General features: G+C 45.2%; 1 protein-coding gene across 1 annotated transcript in view; it reads right to left on the bottom strand.

Moving 5' to 3' along the window:
- TRIM14 (tripartite motif containing 14) overlaps positions 1 to 19,827 on the bottom strand; it is a 26,706-nt gene extending 6,879 nt beyond the window's left edge. The window contains exons 1-5 of the mRNA XM_005309279.5: positions 19,316 to 19,827; positions 10,892 to 10,987; positions 7,158 to 7,391; positions 4,858 to 5,020; positions 1,503 to 1,595 (exon numbers count right to left, since the gene is read on the bottom strand). Of these exons, the coding sequence (XP_005309336.3) occupies positions 1,503 to 1,595; positions 4,858 to 5,020; positions 7,158 to 7,391; positions 10,892 to 10,987; positions 19,316 to 19,705 (976 nt within the window). The 5' untranslated portion in view covers positions 19,706 to 19,827. The remainder of the gene's footprint in view (positions 1 to 1,502; positions 1,596 to 4,857; positions 5,021 to 7,157; positions 7,392 to 10,891; positions 10,988 to 19,315) is intronic.

Genomic DNA, 19,827 nt, shown 5'->3' with positions numbered 1-19,827 from the left:
TACTAAAACTGGAAGAATTTTAATAATCCACAGTGTTATTTGTAACTAGGCCTTTACAAATCCACCCGCCTGTGGAGCACTGAACACCTCCCCTAGCAACCCAGCATTGTCCGCTTTGTGTAGCCAAGAAATTGTATTTCTAGCCCTTATGATGGCAAAGGTAACTTCCCAAATGCAAAGCGAATGTAAACCAATACAGTGCTGTCTTCCTGACTCTGCAAACACATCTCCTGAAATAGAAAGATGCAAAATGCCAATCACCCAAATCATGGGTCCAAGTCACAGCTTGACAACACCTAGCTCTGCTGAACCTTAATATCAAATGCTCAGAGTGACACCTCCCAGCAGATTCAGTGTCTAGATGAAAAGCAGGGAGCAGTATTGACCCCAGGCAAGACAGAAGTGGTGCAAGTGGAAAGAGAACCACCCAAGAGCATATCATTCTCCATAGAGAGGTTTTGCCACTGCTGCTGGAAACCCATTCTTCCATTTCTGTCTGGCCAGAGGCCATGCACGTGAGCCAGAGAGAGCCACAACGTCATGATTTACAGGCTAATTTAGTGCAGCGCCACAGGGTTGAGATGAAGGCATCAGTCCCAAGACTGCTCCACTGATTCAGAATATGGCGGCCCATCCAGTAGCTAAGCAACACAGGACAGCATGAGCACATCACACTCCCACGCCCGACACTGCACTGACCCTCCAGTGTGGATCCAAGGTTCTGTTTCTGAGATTCAGGGTCCAAAATGGGTGGGGTCCAGGCTACTCTGACCTTCTGCCATCAAGGACAATGGAGTTTTTAATAACCAGGGTGAAACTTAGAAGAGCAGGAGACAGCTGTTTCTCAGTGACTGGCTCATGGCCTTGAAATTGGAGTAGCCACAAAACCCACCATCTTCCGGATAAAACGCAAAACTCAGAACGTTCCCACAACACACACTACGGATAATAATAAATTAAAGAAAACAATTTACTTCATAGCCTTCCTCTGTATTCTGGGAGAGAAAGAGACACCAAAAAATCAACATCAAATAGGCGACATGGGGGACCCATGTCATTCTGAAAGGTCTTGTCTACGTGGGGAGTTATTCCTGAGAAACTCCATGTGGGGCTGCTCTGCTGAATTTAATTAATTCACACCCTACCTTATTCCAGATTAACTTTCATATGTAGACAAGCCCTAAGAAAGGCAACTATCATGAGGGTGCGCAGAATATGAATATCTAAAGAAGCTACATTAGATACACTAGCCAGTTCATATGCTTGCAGGTGTAAATATAAATGCTGGGTCAAGATTTTCAAAAGTGACAGCAATTTTTGTTTCCTGACATGAGACACCATAGAGGGGTCTGATTTTCAGAAAGTACTGAGCATCCCCCTTTGAAGGTGTCTCAAGATAGGTCCCCAAAAACTGAGTTACCTAAACTCAAGGCATTTCTGAAAATCTTGACCTTCGTTATTAATTCTGGGAACACAGGAAAGTTTGGTTTAATGTTACTTACGTTTTAAAAATAATGATCGATCAACTGTAGATGTTGTTTTCAGCAACGTGCCAGGTTCCTTCTTTGAAGTGGCACTGAGGCTGCTGAAAATGTCTAAGGCACAAATGAAAAGAAGCTGTTTAGAAAACATTCTTCTTGGGAAGACATATCTGCTGCTTATAAGGGGAGTTTGCAGGGAAAAGTGCTTTAAATTCTAACAGCAATCTGGGCAAAGCAAAATTTCACATTCCCTTTTTCCAAGTTGATTGGCTGACAATTACTATAAATTATCTAACTAGTGGAAGGGGAGTTTATTTTGTACAAAATTCTACTTCCCACCCTAAGTCCATTTGCTAGCATGGATATGCATAACACACAACAGAGCCACTCAGAGAGTCTGGGATGCAACACACTCCACTAATCATGCTACAGGACTGAATCTCTGGTTTCTAAGCATCCAGGAAAAAAAAAAACAGCAGAGAGCGTATTCTCCCTATACAGATGATTGTGAAATGGAACGTAGCCAGACAGTTGATGATTCATGCAAAGGTGCTGTGATCCCAAAGGCGGTTACATGGTACTATCACTCATTCCCTTCATTACATCACCAATACACTTCCAGGATTCCCCACTGCTCCTGAAGCCTCCTGTTGTATCATGCCATACTTGACTCAACGTTGTCTAGTGCATCTTTCACAATGGGGTCAACTCAGGGATAACTGGGCGGCCTGTGATATACCAGAGGTCAGACTAGATATCTAATGGTGCCTTCTGGCCTCATAACCTATGACTCTATAAACAGTTGGGGTTTCCATATGGCTGGGATGAGGAGGTTGTTTTTCTTCATGGCCCTATATTCCACCAGGGGTGCCCTGTCCTTAAAAATGCATATCAGCCACATGTAACAAAATAAGCTAGCTCAAAAAGTGTTATAGTCAGAATGCATTCAACACTCTGGGAGAATATCTGTTATTATAGCACTGCTATTTAACAGTATTACAGAGTATAACCTTGTCTTACACACTGGGCTAGCCAGAGTGTGATTAGGAGTGAGATATAGCAGCTATGGGAGCTGGGCCTCCTATGTTCAAATTAGGCAGCCCTTCCTAGGAGACTTTAAACTAGGTAGGTTATTATTTAGATCTGAAGCTCTTTGGGGCAGGGACTGTCTTTTTTATCTGTGTTTGTACAGCACCTAGCACAGTAGGTCCTGGTCCATGACGGGCTCACCAGTTTTACTGCAATACACGTAATAAATAACGCCATGAATAATAATAATAATAATAATAATAAAGGGGGAGACTGGGAGCTCTTTCAGTTAACTCAGTAATGGGGCACTTCTAACAAACAGAGTATGGCAGAAGACAGAGTGGATCGAAAACAAAAGCAGAAGACAACGCTCAGTGTATTGGCATAGCCATCCATTTGGAACATGGAAAACAGGCATGAGAAATGTTGCTAAGCTATGGCCATTGAAGCTGCGTAGGAGGAGTCTCCCAGCAGGCATGTCAATACCGACAGGTGGACATTATGTAGAAAAAAACAAAGGGAAGAAGGGGCGTGTATTTATCACTAGAATCGCTAAAGTACTTATAAGGCCAGAAAGCTCTAAACTGCTGTCACAGAGAGAGTCGTGGCGATAAAAACAAAGGAGAGATGAGCATGAGCAACTACTCTAGGCTTAGTAAGGCTATAGGAGAGACATTTCTCAAGTTACGCTTGCCTGCCCTAACACGGCTGCATATGCATTTAAGGCATTCCTAAATAATATAGGAGACAACATGCAGATGAAATGTAGTGTATATGTGACGGCTGTAGCACTAAAGAGCCAAGGCTCCGTAGCTGGGGGCTGTAACAACTCATATTCTCTATGGATTGGCACAAAGGGAGACCTGCATACACATTCACCTATAGGTTACAGTGAGATGCAAAGGAATTCTGGGAATAATCTGAACTAATGGAACCTCTTACTGGGTTCTACATTACTAGTCACAACTCAGGAGAAACATGTTGGGGATTGGTCCTGCGTTGGGGTTGGTCCTGCTTTGAGCAGGGGGTTGGACTAGATGACCTCCTGAGGTCCCTTCCAACCCCGATATTCTATGATCCTATGACCCGCCGAAGGGACTGATTCAGGAGGAAAGATTAGAAAAGCTACATATGGCTAGCTTGGAGGAGGAGATGTCTGCCCTACAATCAGAAGTGTGACTGCAGCATGAGTAAACACTCCGGAGCTGGCTTGGATCTAACTAGCTTGCCCAACAATGGCAGTGAAGCTGCAGCAGCATGGCGGTACAAGCCCACCCGGGACCCTGGGTATGTAGTCAAGTAGCTAGCCCATGCTGCCACGTCTTCAGGGCTATTGTTATTCGAGCTGGCTAGATCAAAGCTAGCTTGGGTATGTCTACACATGCTGCAGTCACACCTCTGACTGCGGGGTAGACAGACCCTATGAGGCAATTAAAGGGAGGACACAAGACTACAAATACGTGAAGGATGCCAGCCCCAAAGACACAGGAAATAGTTAGCGCCCTACAAGAGCAATAAGACAAAATGTAACAGGGAAATTTATGTTGACTATCAAGGAAAACTCCCTGATGGCGAGATTGTGGAACAGTCTCCCCAAGGTAGGGTGACCAGATGTCCTGATTTTATAGGGACAGTCCCGATATTCAGGGCTTTTTCTTATATAGGTGCCTATTACCCCCCACCCCCGTCCCGATTTTTCACATTTGCTATCTGGTCACCCTACCCCAAGGTGACAGGGTAAGTTCCATTGCTACTGAAGGACCAGTGGTTTTCACAGGCCTTTCCCAGCAGTAAGTTCTGTGAGCTGGCTCTCTCGTTCCGAAGGGCTGTCACTCAGCACCCTTTCCTCTCTCTGAAGGCACTGGGACTCCCTATTTTCAGTAGTTTGTAGCTAGACAGAGGCCAAAGCTAGAACCATTTATCCTGGTGGCTTTTGGGAAATGGAACCTGCATCTAACCCACCTTGGTTTACGTTTGGCCAAAAAGAGCAACAGAGAAGTCAAGAGTCGACCAATGAGATTTTGCAGAACTGTCAGCAATAGGCAGACACACATTGCATGTGTCATATAAAATGAGCAACAGTAATGCATGTTCAGATTGTACTGACTACATGGCAGCGGTGTAGAGGTAAAAGACAAAGTGGGTAAAGCGAACCTAAGCGAAACTCCTTACTCGCCAAATGAGAAGCGGGTAAAAGTTTACCTGCATTTACCCTCGGCTACACTACTGCTATATGGTGCCTGTCTGCCTGCGAGCACTACTGAGTGCCAATAGTGAACAAAGAATAAGCAGACAGCATGAGGCTGCAAAATCGAAAGGGTTAAAAACACGGCACGGTCAATGGTACCTTCTTTCAGGCGAGCTTCTAAAGGTTTCTGCAGAACGGACTGAATAGCTCCTGCGAAGCCCCTGTAATGGTTCATGACATGCTCAAACGACATAGGCACTGGGTGCCACTGTTCCGCCACAGCCCTCTGCTCCTGTATTTCTTTTTCTGATGCTGTGTAGTCCTGCGGACACAGAATCAAATCCTAGAGTCAGGCAATACCTTTTGGCCATTTCTTCCCTCTCCAAACCCCCAGCCGGGCTCAAAAGCTGAGGTGGAGCCACAAATCTGCACTCTCTTTCTCCAGCAAGCAGGGATATATCAGAAACAATCAGTAAAACCTACTGTCCATAATAACCAAGCCCTTTAATTCTCCCCATGTTTGGGCTGCTTAATGCAATGGCAATAGCCCAGGTGTTGGTGCAGCCAGCCTGCATCCCAGTGCAAGGAGTGAGCTGGGTACTCCTGCAATCTTGGGGGAAATGTTGAATTACGAAGGGAATTTGGCCTGCCTATAGCCTTGTTGGGGTTCAGTGCAGAAAATACAAGGGCAGGCTCTGAATTTCCTACCCCTGCAGCGTGCATAGGCCAGACTGCCAAGAGCTCAGCTCCTGTTCAGGTGCCTAAAGTGAAGTGGCCGGAGTTTCAATAGCGCTCCACGCCCAGCAGCTCCCACTGGTCTCATTTGGGGTGGGTGGAGGTGGACACTCTGCTATTCTCAATGGAAGTTGTTGGGTACTGAGCACTTCTGAAAATCTGCCCCGCAGCTCTTACTGCAGAGTGGTACAGTAAATCCCTGCCATAAAAAATAGGTCGTGAGGCTTTGGGAGGAGCAAACACAGGCCTTCCCAAGCAACTGACATCGAAGGATCAAGTGTCCTCCTGCATTTGTGTCATAATTTTGCAGGTCTTTATGCCATTGTATGAAGAGGATCACGGAGAGAGATACGGGAAGCATCTACCAGTAGGCGATAGTGTAGGCCCCGCCTTCCAGAAAATGATGCTTGTCATCTGTGAGACCCTAGGAACTTCTGTGGTGTAAGTGAAGAGAACAATTGACAACACTCAGCTCTCAGAGGTTTTTTAACAGGTATCCCTTTCCTCACATGTTCAGCTGGACATGCTCTGCACAGGGAGGAGGCTGGAGGTGCTGACCTTGTAAAAAGGTACAGGGATATGGGACAAATGGGTATAATTTAGCCCCTCTCTTTTACTTAATGGTAAAGATCCAGGTGATCTAAACCAGCGTTTCTCAAATGTCGCCCCAGGGGCTTTTCTTCCAGCCACAGCCTCCTGGGTGGTGATTGCGGGGGGTGGGGGTGAAAGCAGTGGGGCTCTGGCTTCCAGCGTCAGCCCTTGGGTGGCAGGTGACAGCCCTCCAGTCGTAGGGCTTCGGGCTCCAGCCACAGGCTCAATCCCCCGGCCCCACCATTCTGCCCATCACCCCTGGCCCCCGCTGCCTCCTCCGGCCCTGGGCTTTGGCTGCGCCCCCAGCCATGGGACCCCAGGATCCAGCCATTGGGCTTCGGGCTCTGACCCCAGGCTCAAACCCTCCCCCCATTACTGCTGGCCCCTGCTGTGTCCTCCAGCCCTAGGCTTTGGGTGTTGGTCCTGGGCTCACCACCCTCCCCATTGCCACTGGCCCCCCGCTGCCTCCCTACCCACCTCCCCATCCAGGGCTTAATCTGTCCCCCAGCTTGCCACCGCTGAGTAAGTCTGCCGTGAAAGGTGATATTTATATGTTCGTTAATATCGCTTTTCACTGCCTCCCAGCTAGCTAGCAAGTCTAAAGAAAAAACAACCAAAAATGCAAAAGAAACAACAACTACCACCACAAAAAACAAGAACATGCAAAGCACCTTATCTGTGTTTCTATTCAGTTTATGTCCAGTAAAGAATAGAAACAACTGTACATTGTTTTTATTATTGAGTTTGCAAAAAAACCCTACATAAATAAATTACAATGATTTGGACATGTATATGTGCAAATTTATTTGTTTTTCCTAAAGTTAATTAAGTATTTTAGGAAAAATTGTCAGAGTGGCCACCAGCAGGAGTTGGTGACCGAAGTCTGAGGCCACCAAAAATTTTGTCGTGAGAACCCCGGCATTCTAAACCCAGTTTAAAGGTGGAATCGGGACTGTGTGGGTTACTAACGGGAAGGGCAGGAGCTAGACTATTCACCAAAACAGAGAGGCAGCAATAAGGGGGGAAGAGAGGATAAGGCACTTTGTACATATGTATCTACAGAAGCAAATACAATAAGCCTCCAAAGTGGTTCACCATTAAATATCAGAGGCAGAAAGAGAGTACAATGCTACCTGTAATAACTGAATGGGATCACTTCGCAGCTGGATCTGCCTGACTCGGTCTGAGAAGCTCTCTATGATTTGAATTCGTTCTTTACATGACTCCGTCTGCTGATCATACATCATGAGGGCCCGTTGAGTCTTTTCATTTATGAATTTTTTTGTCAACCTTTCCTCTTCATCAAGTAGTAACCGGAGTTCGGTGAACTTCCCTGCCAGAGACGCTTGACTAGCCGAGGTGTGTGCCTACAGATAAAAACAGAATGGCAGACACATTCAGAGTATAAGTGTCTCCGATGTTTCTCTGACAGACTTTAAAAGTTACATTCCCACAAAGTTTTACTGATCTGTAGCTTTCCTTTACAAAAATGGAATAGCCACAGTCCAGACAACCACACTTGTTTGGGGTTTTCCTGCTACTGTCCTGGGTGAAAAGGCTCAGGGACAGATTCTGATACCCTTACTCTCATTGACAGCATCTTAACTTCAGTGGGACTACTCACACAGTAAGAAAGGGCATCAGAATCTAGCCCTTCGCTAGCAGCGTCTGGAGTGACATCAGGCAGACTCCAGAAGTCTGGCAGACGTGGGATCTGGTTTTCTGTGTATGCTTGAAAGGGAATATTTTATGTCCCATTATTAAACAAGTTAGGTAAGTAGAATAGTTGGAATGAGGGCATCTTAATGTGAGGGACAGCCGACGTCAATGTCCAAACCAACACGGAAAGGTCTCCGGATCGCATGGATAGCCATTTGCTGGGTACACTACGGAGATGCTTTCAGAGCAGAAGTTCCTGGGACCATTTCTACCTGGATGTGCTGTACAGGGCTGAGCCCGCTGACTCATTCTCCACACAGAATGAGTAATAGTTTCCTGTTTTTATTGGACTCCTCACACGATGTAAATCAGTGTCACTCCATTAACTTCAACAGAGCTACATCAATTTACACCAGCGGAGGAGGTTCATCATTTGCTATGTGTAATTATTTCAGTACAGCTCTCCCAGATCTGTATGTTCCACTCCCACTAACAAGTGGCTGATTGCAGAATTGAAACGAGGGGCAGGATTTCGGTTTCAGGCGAGCCCCCGCATCTGCTAGCACCAGGCGCAGGTGCCTACAGGAAATACACTGTTCTGCTGCGGAGCTGAAGCTGTGAGGTCCCTCTGAGGTGGGCAGCGGTTGGCTAATTCTCCCTAATAACAGACAATATGGGTCTATGGCTTAGTCTGCACTATGCCCAGTTTGCCAGCACAGCTATGTTCACTAGAAGTGTGAAAAAAATTACACATACTCCAAGCCAATGTAGCTATGCCAGCAAACACTCTGGGGTATGCAACTATCCTGACAGAAGAGTGCTTTTCTCAGCTTAAAAAGCAACAGAGGGTCCTGTGGCACCTTTAAGACTAACAGAAGTATTGAGAGCATAAGCTTTCGTGGGTAAGAATCTCACTTCTTGCATCTGAAGAAGTGAGGTTCTTACACACGGAAGCTTATGCTCCAATACTTCTGTTAGTCTTAAAGGTGCCACAGGACCCTCTGTTGCTTTTTACAGATTCAGACTAACACGGCTACCCTTCTGATACTTTCTCAGCTTAGCTAATGTTGTTCTGGGAGGTGGTGTAGCTATACCATCAGAAGAACTCCTTCTGTTGGCTACGCTGCGTCTACGCTAGGGGGCTCTGCCAGCATTGCTATACTGGCCACGACTCTGTAGTGTAGACAAGCCCTCTGTATCAGTTTGACTGTGATTGCTATTTGACACTGAACATAAGAATGGTCCTACTGGGTTAGACCTAGGGTCCATCTAGCCCAGTATCCTGTCTTCCAACAGTGGCCAGTACCAGGTGCCCCAGAGGGAACGAACAGAACAGGTAATCATCAAGTGATCCATCCCCCGTCGCCCACTCCCAGCCTCTGGCAAACAGAGGCTAAGGACACCATCCTTGTCCATCCTGGCTGATAGCCATTGATGGACCTATCCTCCATGAATTTATCTAGTTCTTTTTTGAACCCTGTTATGTCTTGGCCTTCACAACATCCTCTGGCAAGGAGTTCCACAGGTTGACTGTGCGTTGTGTGAAGAAAAACATTGGGCTTGTCTGCATGGGAAACGTTTACCAGTTATACCAGTACAGTTAAACAGGTATAACTCCCCATGTGGGCACTCTTATTCTAAAAAAAACTGGCTTTTTTCAGTTCAGCTTAAACCCCTTTGTGACACTCTGTACCCCAAAGCAACGCCCTGGCGCCCCCATATTTACCATGGTGATAGGATTATGATATGATTTGTACAAAGTATGCCTTGTGAGGTATCATTCTAAAAGTCTTGATCTGTTGAACATTAATATCCTGTTGGATTGTATGTGCTGTCATCGTATCTGCAGTTATAAATATTGACTATGTACCACTATTTCAAATGTGTTTGCTCCAGGGGTGACACCCCGCAGGTAGTTTACATCCAGTCTAGCCAGCACATTGTAAGTGGACTATTCAAGGTGATGGCCCATTAAGAAACCCACCCGGTGGGCCTTCCTGTGAACACTTCATCCAGTATATGGATAATGGCTGCTATGACTCATCGAAGCATGCAAGGGCATGTGACTAGATCATGTGATACTGGACTCCATCTTGTGCCTGCACTTTTCCCACAAACTGGGCTGGGGGCTTTGTTTGGGACAATGACGTTCCCTCCACATGGCAGAAGCTATAAAAGAGGGGAAGGGACATCATCACGTGGCCTCTCTCCCCCCACAACTCAACACTTGGAAACACGACTAGCGGACAAAGACTTTGACTGGGAAGGGGGTCCCAGGCAGGAAAGGTGGATTCCAGCCTATGTATGAAAGATCTGCAAACTGTTTGTACTATCAGGGTGAGACACTGTTTGATTCAAATCCTGACTAATTAATAGAACTCAGATTGCGATTTTGTTTTATTTCGTAGGTAATCTACTTTGATCTGTACACTTACTACTTATAATCACTTAAAATCTCTCTTTCCATAGTTAATACATTTGTTTTACATTTTACCTAAAAACAGTGTGGTCTGACTGAAGAGTATGAAAAATCTTAGCTCAGTTAACAAAAAGCTTGTGCTGTGTTCCTTCCATATTGAGGGAGGGGCGGATGGGTTAATAAACTTACCCTGATCAGGCTTTTGACCAGGGCAAGACGATACAGTTCTAGGGTCCTAGGCTGGGGAGAACTGGTTGAAGCCTCTCTATTGTTGGTTCATGAATGACTGACATGAGTTCATGAGTGACTCGGGTCTGTCCCTGCCCATGAATGTTTGTGTGAGTGCAAGACCTGGAGGGGTCTGCAGCTTGTCACAGCGTCACAGTGTGCACGGGAACCCAGGCTGGCGAGACAAAGGGTTCAGCGGTCCCCAGTTCCAGGTTGCACCCTGGGAACACCCATCACACGCTCCCAAAGTGACAAACTAAACTGCTAATAGGCCCTCTTCTATAGTTGTCCACATAGGCGGTTATACGGACATAACTACACCAGTTTATAGTCACACCTTACCTTATACCCATATAATCTTCCCACACAGACAAGCCCTTTGCCAGTTAACAAAATACTGGGAACAGAAAAGTTAATCATAACATTTACAACAGAAACTTCACAGCAAGTTTACTTTCGCTCTAGAAAACCATGCTTGTGATTGAGTAGCTGTCTAGGCTGCAGCTTGGGTGGCATCTGAAAGTTGCTACTCCCTGATTAATAAGCAAGTTTCCACTTTACCTTAAGGTCATTAACAGCTTGTTCTATATGTCTTATATTGCCAACTTCCTGTTTCTTTTTCAAGTCTAGCTCCTTCAAGAACGTTGTCATGAATTTCTGTTCATGTAAAACAAAATACATACTTGGTCATAAACAATGGTTACAAACATTGTAATTATCCATTTTACTTTCTACAGCAGAAGAATATAGTCAGAAACTGCCCAGATCACGTATTTATACAAGGTAAATATCGATACTTGTTAACTAGATCACGTATTTGAACATTTAAGCAGCCCATCTGTGCTAGCTCTTGCACAGTTCAAAGACATGTACAAGGTGATATCACTTCTGCAAGACATAGGAAAACTTACTGGGAAAGCCTGTTTTTTCACCCGGAAATCTCTATTGTTGCTCAGACAGAAATAACACCACCTGCATATGTGTTTAGCAGTTAGAGGATCCCAGCTGAGCATTTTCATTTGGAAAATCACCCAGGGATCTATTACCTTGCCTGGATTCAAAATCCAGTGAATATGTGTGGCACTTTTCAGTGGCAATAGATGTTTTCTGCTCTAGGATGTAGCATAGAGGCTGTACTATAACCAAATTTTATGTAATGATTAAGCCAATTTATTCTGGCAGATTTTCCTTTACATACCAGCCCTGTTCCTCAATAGGGTTGTTTATGACAGGCAGCTATGAGCATGCGGTAAATAAAATGGTCACCGCTATTTAGAAAGGATGTAGAGAAACTGGAAAGGAGCCAGAGGCGAGTGACCAAGATAATCAGAGGTATGGAATGCAGCTATATGAGCAAAGGCTGAAGGAACTGAGTATGAGTTTGGAAAAGAGGAGATTAAGGGGGGACATGATAGCAGTCTTCAAATGCTTGAAAGGCTGCCATATAAAAGATGGAGGAAAACTGTTCTCTCTGCCTCTTCCTCTGTGGCAAGTGGGTTCAAACTACAGCACAGCAGATTTAGATTAAATCTCAGGAAAAACTTCCTAACTGTAAGAACTGTAGGACAATGGAACAAAGTGTCTAGGAAAGTCGTGGAAGCTCCTTCATGGAAGGTTTTCAAAAAGAGGGTGGAGCCATCTGTCTCGAATGGTTTAAACACATCAAATCCTGTATCTTGGCAGGAGGTTAACTAGATGACTCCTGCGGTCCCTTCTAACCCTATGATTCTGGGATTGCAAGACATAGCAATGGTGGAGTAACTTTAAAAAGGGTACATATTGATTTTTTTCCTAACATGGTTCAATATTTTAAAGTGTGTCTTTGTTTATTGGCTGAACTACATTTACTAATTCAGGTCAGATTTTGATATCCTTACACTGGTTAGTACTTTACTCTGTGAGTAGCCCTGGTGATTTCAGTGAGGCTATTTGCAGTTAAATACTGCTCCCCATGAGTAAGGGTCTGAGATCCGGACCTCAGAGATTAAGGTGGAGATTTTCTAAAGCAGCCGGCTCCCATTGGAAGTCAATGGGCATCGGTGCCCAGATTGTTAAAGCTATTTAAGTGTTGTTGCGCTTGCTCAGCGTTGAACAGCTATCTGATTTAGGAACCTAGATCTCATTTTCAAAAGGGAGTTAGGCACTTAGAAGTCTAAATTCCATCAATGACGGGATTTAGATTCCTAAATCAATTAGGTGTTGCAATGCTGAGCACAGCAACACCTAAATACCTTTTATAATCTGGGCCTGGGTGCCTATCTGCCCTTTTGTGGCTTGGAAAATCTCCCCCTCAGCCTGTTTCCAGCATTCATATAGACCCCATTCCACATGGATTCCTACGGTAGTCGTGAGTTACTGTTTGTATGATGAAGCCCTTAGTTATTTTTTTACATATTAACAGCTTAAATTGAGATTTTAAACATAAGAGCCATACCATGTCCCAAGTAACCCTTTCACATTGTTAGTTCACTCTAATAGTACAGCATGATAAGGGATTCAGAAACCTTTAACAAGCACAGTTAATAGTAAACATCGTGCCATTGAAAACTCCCAAAACTGTGCCCTTGAGCATTGGGAACTTCAATGGACTCTGAAAGGGACATGTTGCAGTTTTGGAGACATAGCAGAGTTTTAACTTGTGATGTGAAAACACATACAGAAAGAAATGAGCTAGAGAGAAAGTGAAAAGAGGAACAGAATTAACCTAATATACATATAAAGTTACGGTTCACGGTCGGTGACAGTAACACAAATACGAATGTTTTGACATGCTTTGAATGAGAATTTCCTTTCTTTTTAGAGAATCAAAGTAATGAACAGTTTTTCAATCCCTTGAATATTTTTCAGAGTTTGAAATTTTTTTCATCTCAAATAAGGATGAAAAGTCAAAATCTCAAAAATATTTGCGAGCACACAAAAAATTCCGGTTCAGGTAAATCAGAATGTTTCATTTAGAAAATTTCAAAACATTTTGACATTTTCTTTTTTAACCTACTTAGCGTCATTATTTAAACAAAAAGTTGTTTCAAAACAGAAAAACGCAATTTTTCATTCAGAAAATGTCAAAATGTTTCAAAACTTTTTGTTTTTCAACATTTTTTCAAGTCGGGAGATTCATCAAACCCGAACCTGCTTCATGAACAGTTTTGGTTCCAACAAATTAGTATTTTTTGATGAAAAAAAAAAAGTGATTAATTGAAAAAATTCCCAACCAGCTCTAATACAGAAGGGACCAGAACACACTGTGCAAGCTCCTTTCATTGCTCTGGACTTTTTGGCTGGTACCTTCAGGCAGGTCAGTTGTGAGAGGTTTGAAGCCTGAACACTGCCTCAGTTTGCACAAAAGGGTCATAATGCAGGTTTTTAAAGCTCCCAAAAGTATGTATTATCTGATGGCTGAAGACATGGCTGGGTTCTAGCGAGTTTAACTGGGTCAGACTCTGACAAGCTAGTCCATGCTGATCTCCTTCAGATTAGCCTACTGCAGTGTTGTGCCGGTTGACCACCCAGGAAACTGATAATGCTTGTGCATACTTCCTCTGCCATGGTACACAACGAAGCTTGAGTCGAGATTGGCTGTTGTGCATAATCTTGTATGAATTGCCAATATCAAGTAAAAATTGTGTTCCTCTCTAGAATGCATGTCTATAACCGCCGCTCTGTTTAAAACAAACCAAATCCAATTGCCGTTTTATTGGAGTGAAAGAAAAAACCACTTGGCTGTATCTGGTACAGGATGTCCCAGACTTCGTTGCTTCTGCAGGCTGAGCTCATTGCACACACAGTGATCCATTCATAGATGCCAACGCCAGAAGGGACCACGGGGATCATCTAGTCTGACCTCCTGTGTAACACAGGCCAGAGACCTGCCCCCAAATAATTCCTAGAGCAGATCTTTTAGAAACACATCCAGTCTTGATTTAAAAATGGCCAGTCATGGAGAATCTACCACGACCCTGGGTAAATTGTTCCAATGGTTAATTATTCTCACTGTTAAAAAAAATCACACCTTATTTCCAGTCTGAATTTGTCTAGCTTCAGCTTCCAGCCACAAGACTGTTATAACTTTCTCTGCTGGACTGAAGAGTCCAGTTTCAAATATTTGTGATCTAAGTGCTCCCCACACAGAGCTCCCTCTGAAATGGGTGCTTTTTAATGGCGGTGCTCAGCGCTAGGACAAAAGAAAAGAGGCACCATCAGACCTGCGTGTTCTATACACCTGCTGATTTCCTTGCATCCCTACATCCCCGCAAAACTAGGTTCCTAGGTGCTCTTCTCCCATCCCCCTCAAATGTCAATAGTTACATTATTTCTTTCCTTTTGGTCTGGAAATCGGTCATTCAGGGTGTTGACATTTGAAACTGCATTGGAGGAAGGGCAGAGCTGAGACAGGGGCATGCCGTATTGTTATTCTGAAAGGTGTTAATCCTTTAGTTCTTTGATCTACAGACAATTACAGACCTGGATATAGCTGAGGGATATGCATTCCAGAGGCTCTGTGGGTTTCTTATTTCCTTGTTCTCATTTTCCCATTTTTATCAAAATCAATAGGCTTCTGCCCACTGGGGCCTAGAATTTTCCCTGAAGTTTTGGAAGAGATCAGATTCAATGTTCAAAAATTATTGTGTTATATGCAAACAGAGAAATGCTATGAAGTTGAGTGTAGACTTGCTTTGTTTGGCCAACATGGACACCACTGTCTCCTCTAAGATTTTCAAAGCTGGTTGTCTAAAGTTAAACTCCTGGGTCCATATTTAGGTATCTATGCGGCCTTAACACTACTGAAAGTCAGTATGTGGCTTAACACTACTGAAAGTCAAACAACTTACTTAGATAGCTAGGTATAGATTTAGAAGCCTAAACTTTAGGTACTCTTGGCCTCTGTGAGCAGAGGAAAAGAAGTCCCATTAGACCTCTGATTGGGGCACAGAAGGAGTAATCTGCCTTCAGAGCAGGATGGATAAAAATTAATGATTTTTTTTTAAATGTAAAAAATCTGATTTTTTGGATAAAATGCTTTTTGAGGAAAAAACCTATCTAAAGATATTTTTAATTAAGGTACATTATAGCTCAAAGATATCTCATAATGGAATAGGGATTATAAATTCTAATTCTATAGTATGAGACAATATATTCATGTAATGTTTAAGAAAAGTTTTGTAAACAAGTTCCAATAGTTCATGGATTAGGGACCCAATCTTATGGGGATCCAGAGGCTTATGTATAGATTATTTAGGTTTATCTTTCTATCTACCCAATGGGACTCAGTGCTCAGCCTAGAAGATACCATTAGAGATGCTGAGTTTTGCAGTTCTCAAACTGTGGATTTGTGTCGCCAGAGATAACTTGCTTCTTAACAGCAAAAATGTTTTTAAACAAATAAATACATAATATATAGAGGTGAGAAATAACAGACCTCAACCCTATTGTCCCTCTGCAAATTTGTGTACAGAGAGTCAATCCCTTACCTCTCTCTAAAAGTGCAAAGTTTCAAAAAGTTGAATGAATAAAAGATTGGTGGGGGTGGACTAGATCTGGACAGGGAGAAGAAGTCTGGAGATAAATGTGAGAAGGGAGGGACAGGCAGTAGAAACAGAAGTGAAACTGTTTGAGCAGCATATTCCAGAATGCATTTTTATGTAGAAATCCATGATTAGATCGAGTCTTCCTGACCAGTAATTCAGAACAGTCATCTTAACTTCTCTACCCGGAAAGATAATCGAGCAAATAATTAAGCTATCAATTTGCAAACATCTAGAAGATAATAAAGTGATAAGTGACAGTCAGCATGGATTTGTAAAAAAACAAATCATGTCAAACCAACCTGATAGCTTTCTTTGACAGGGTAACAAGCCTTGTGAATGGGGGGGAAGTGGCAGACGTGGTATATCTGACTTCAGTAAAGCTTCTGATACTGTCTCGCAGGACCTTCTCATAAACAAACTAGGGAAATGCAACCTAAATGGAGCTACTATAAGGTGGGTGCATAACTGGTTGGTGCATAACTGGTTGGAAAACCGTTCCCAGAGAGTAGTTATCAGTGGTTCACAGTCATGCTGGAAGGGCATAACAAGTGGGATCCCGCAGGGATCAGTTCTGGGTCCGGTTCTGTTCAATATCTTCATCAAAGATTTAGATAATGGCATAGAGAGTATACTTATAAAGTTGGTGGACGATACCAAGCTGGGAGAAGTTGCAAGTGCTTTGTAGGATAGGATTATAATTCAAAATGATCTGGACAAACTGGAGAAATAGTCTGAAGTAAACAGGATGAAATTCAATAAGGACAAATGCAAAGTACCACTTAGGAAAGAACAATCAAGTTGCACACATACAAAATGGGAAATGACTGTCTAGGAAGAAGTACCGCTGAAAGGGATCTGGGCGTCTTAGTGGACCACAAGCTAAATATGAGTCAACAATGTAGCACTGTTGCAAAAAAAGCAAACATCATTCTGGGATGTATTAGCAGGAGTATTGTAAGCAAGACACGAGAAGTAACTCTTTCCCTCTACTCTGCGCTGATTAGGCCTCAACTGGAGTATTGTGTCCAGTTCTGGTGCCACATTTCAGGAAGGATGTGGACAAATTGGAGAGAATCCAGAGAAGAGCGACAAAAATGATTAAAGGTCTAGAAAACATGACTTATGAGGGAAGATTTAAAAACTGGGATTGTTTAGTCTGGAAAAGAGAAGACTGAGGGGAGACATGATAACAGTTCTCAAGTACGTAAAAGGCTGTTACAAGGAGGAGGGAGAAAAATTGTTTTTCTTAACCTCTGAGGACAGGACAAGAAGCAATGGGCTTAAATTGCAGCGAGGGAAGTTTAGGTTGGACCTTGGGAAAAATTTCCTGTCAGGGTGGTTAAGCACTGGAATAAATTGCTTAGGGAGGTTCTGGAATCTCCATCATTGGTGATTTTTAAGAGCAGGTTGGACAAACACCCGTCAAGGATGGTCTAGATAATACATAGTCCTGCCTTGAGTGCAGGGGACTGGACTAGATGGCCTCTCGAGGTCCCTTCGTTCTATGATTCTATGATCCAGGGGAATTTCCGAGAGGAGGACCTGCAGAATTTCCTGCCATGTATGCCACTCCCCCCACTTCAAATGCAAGCGCCTGCGCGCACATACACACTGCGGCACTGGTCATAAGTGAGTACTTAGAACTGCCTGGAGAACATTTCTGCAAAGCTCCGATTTGAGTCCCAGCATACATCTGCTTGTGAGGTCTTCACTTTTTACAGAGGATGAACAAAATAACCTCACTGCTTCAGGAGCATTGCTAAAACACTGTCTCCAACACGAATGGCAGGAGCCCATCTCGCACAGCAACACAAAATTTTGACCAGCAGTGTATTCACTCTGCGTATTTGACTACGCTGTCAGAAAAGACAGCTTGGATGGAAATTAGGGGGTTACAATGCCAGAGCCCAGGCTGGTGTGCCAATGTCCCAGCTCACCAAACTACACTTAGGGCTTGTCAACATCACGCAGCTTTTAGCGACAGGGCTGTGTTGACACAGCCCTGACGCTAAAAGTCAGCATGTGCAAACGCTCTTTGTTGTCATTTTTGCAGACAAAATACTTCCACCGCCACAGGCGGCATTCAGTTTGTCGGCAGGAGCACGCTGCCACTTGCCACGGCAACACTTGTGTCTTTTTGCGGGCGGGGGGCCCTTTTTAAGCACCCGTGAAAAACAAAAGTTGTGTCTACAACTTGGAAGTGTAGATAAAGCCTAAGTATTGATGCCATGTCCCGGAGAGTGCCTCTTTCTCTTCTACTTAATCCACAGCCAAAAAATGAAATCTCTTATCAACAAGAAACCAGCAGATGTCAGCAGAGGCTAGATATTTAGGGCCAGACTTTCTAAAGAGCTCAGCACTCACAATTAGGAGCCAGATGTTCAAAAGAGCTCAAGCTCCCATTTCAGCATCAAGGTAAGCAGCTGGATCGATTCTCCACTGCCAAGTTCCTTGCAAGAGTCATTTACAGCGGTGCAAAGTACATGTCAAACTCTAGCATCTCAGAATAGTTAGTAGCATTTGACCCCACTTTGCACTCATTTTGCTTAAATGTAAATGACTACACAAGGCACAAAGCTGTGGCGAAACAGGACCGTAATATTTTAACTTGCGAGCACTGGGTTTATATTTTGAAACTCTTTGATTACGATAACTATTCTTTCCTCCCCCATTTTCACTTGCTCATATCTTTCTGAAACATTCTGCTTTGAATCTGAAACTTTCCAACCCAAGAGTAACTTTTCTGGAACGTGTAAGGAAAACTGTTTCAGTTACTGGGGGACGGAGGGCTTTTTCTGCTTAAAGGGTATCTGAGGCATGAAGGAGACACACTTAACATGCTCTTTACTGTCACAGAATCAGAACTATTAAACAACCTCCTTAAGAAAGGGACTGATCCTGCTTCCCAAATGCAGCCTGCAGGCAGATCACCAAATGGAACCTTCTCCGGTCAATGGTCATTACACGGCAGGTTTCCAGGGTTGGGGGCTCCTGGGGGTGACGACCGTCGGTTTGCTCTCCCACCAGCGAGCCCTACAGCCTCACAACAGCCAAAACAACCTGGCTCCCTGTCACAGAATCATAGATTATCAGGGTTGGAAGGGACCTCAGGAGGTGTCTAGTCCAATCCCCTGCTCAAAGCAGGACCTAATCCCAACTAAATCATCCCAGCCAGGGCTTTGTCAAGCCGGGCCTTAAAAAGCTCTAAGGAAGGAGATTCCACCACCTCCCTAGGGAACCCATCCAGGGCTTCACTCACAGTAACTCACTCAGCGTGGGGCAATGAAGAGGGATGGGCCCGTCTACACAGCCGGGTACCAGCCAGGGACTCTGCAGGTGAACCAGGGTCAGGCCCTACGCCTGGTCCATACAGGCTCAAGCTCCAGGCAGGGGAGGGGCAGACGCCAGGCAGGAGCCCGGTCCCTAGGGGGTCCGCGCCCGGTCCATACACCCCCGTTACCTTGGTGCCCTGCGCCGCCTGCCCCACCAGGCTGACGCGGTGGCCGCGGTGGGCGCCCAGCACCGGGCACAGGGCGCACACGCAGAGCGCGCAGTCGGCGCAGAACAGCTCCAGGGGCCGCGGCCGGTGCTCGGGGCACCAGCGGCCCCGCTCCCGCAGCGCCCGCAGCTCGGCCGCCGCCTCCCCGGCCGGGCCCAGGCGGTGCCCGCGGAAGGCGGGCGCCCCGCCGGGCTCCCCGAGGTGCGGCCGCGCGTGGGCCCCGCAGTAGGAGGCCAGGCAGGTGAGGCAGCTCCACTCCGCCGCGCCGCCCTGCCCCGCCGGGCACAGCTCGCACCGGGGGCCCGGCTCCCCCCGGGCTGCGGCGCCGCGCTCGGGCTCGGGCTGCGCCATGGCCGGGCTGCGCCTCCTTCCCGCCGAGCCCGGGAACCGAAACTCGCCGGCGGGAGGGGGCGGGCCCGGCAGCCCCGCCTCAGCCCGCGGAGCGCACCTCCGCGGCGGCCCCGGCCCCACCC

The sequence above is a fragment of the Chrysemys picta genome, chromosome 6 (assembly GCF_011386835.1).
Source record: "Chrysemys picta bellii isolate R12L10 chromosome 6, ASM1138683v2, whole genome shotgun sequence".
Taxonomy (NCBI): Eukaryota; Metazoa; Chordata; order Testudines; family Emydidae; genus Chrysemys; species Chrysemys picta.
The sequence above is the reverse complement of the archived record's forward strand: the minus strand, read 5'-3'. Positions and strand labels throughout refer to the sequence as shown.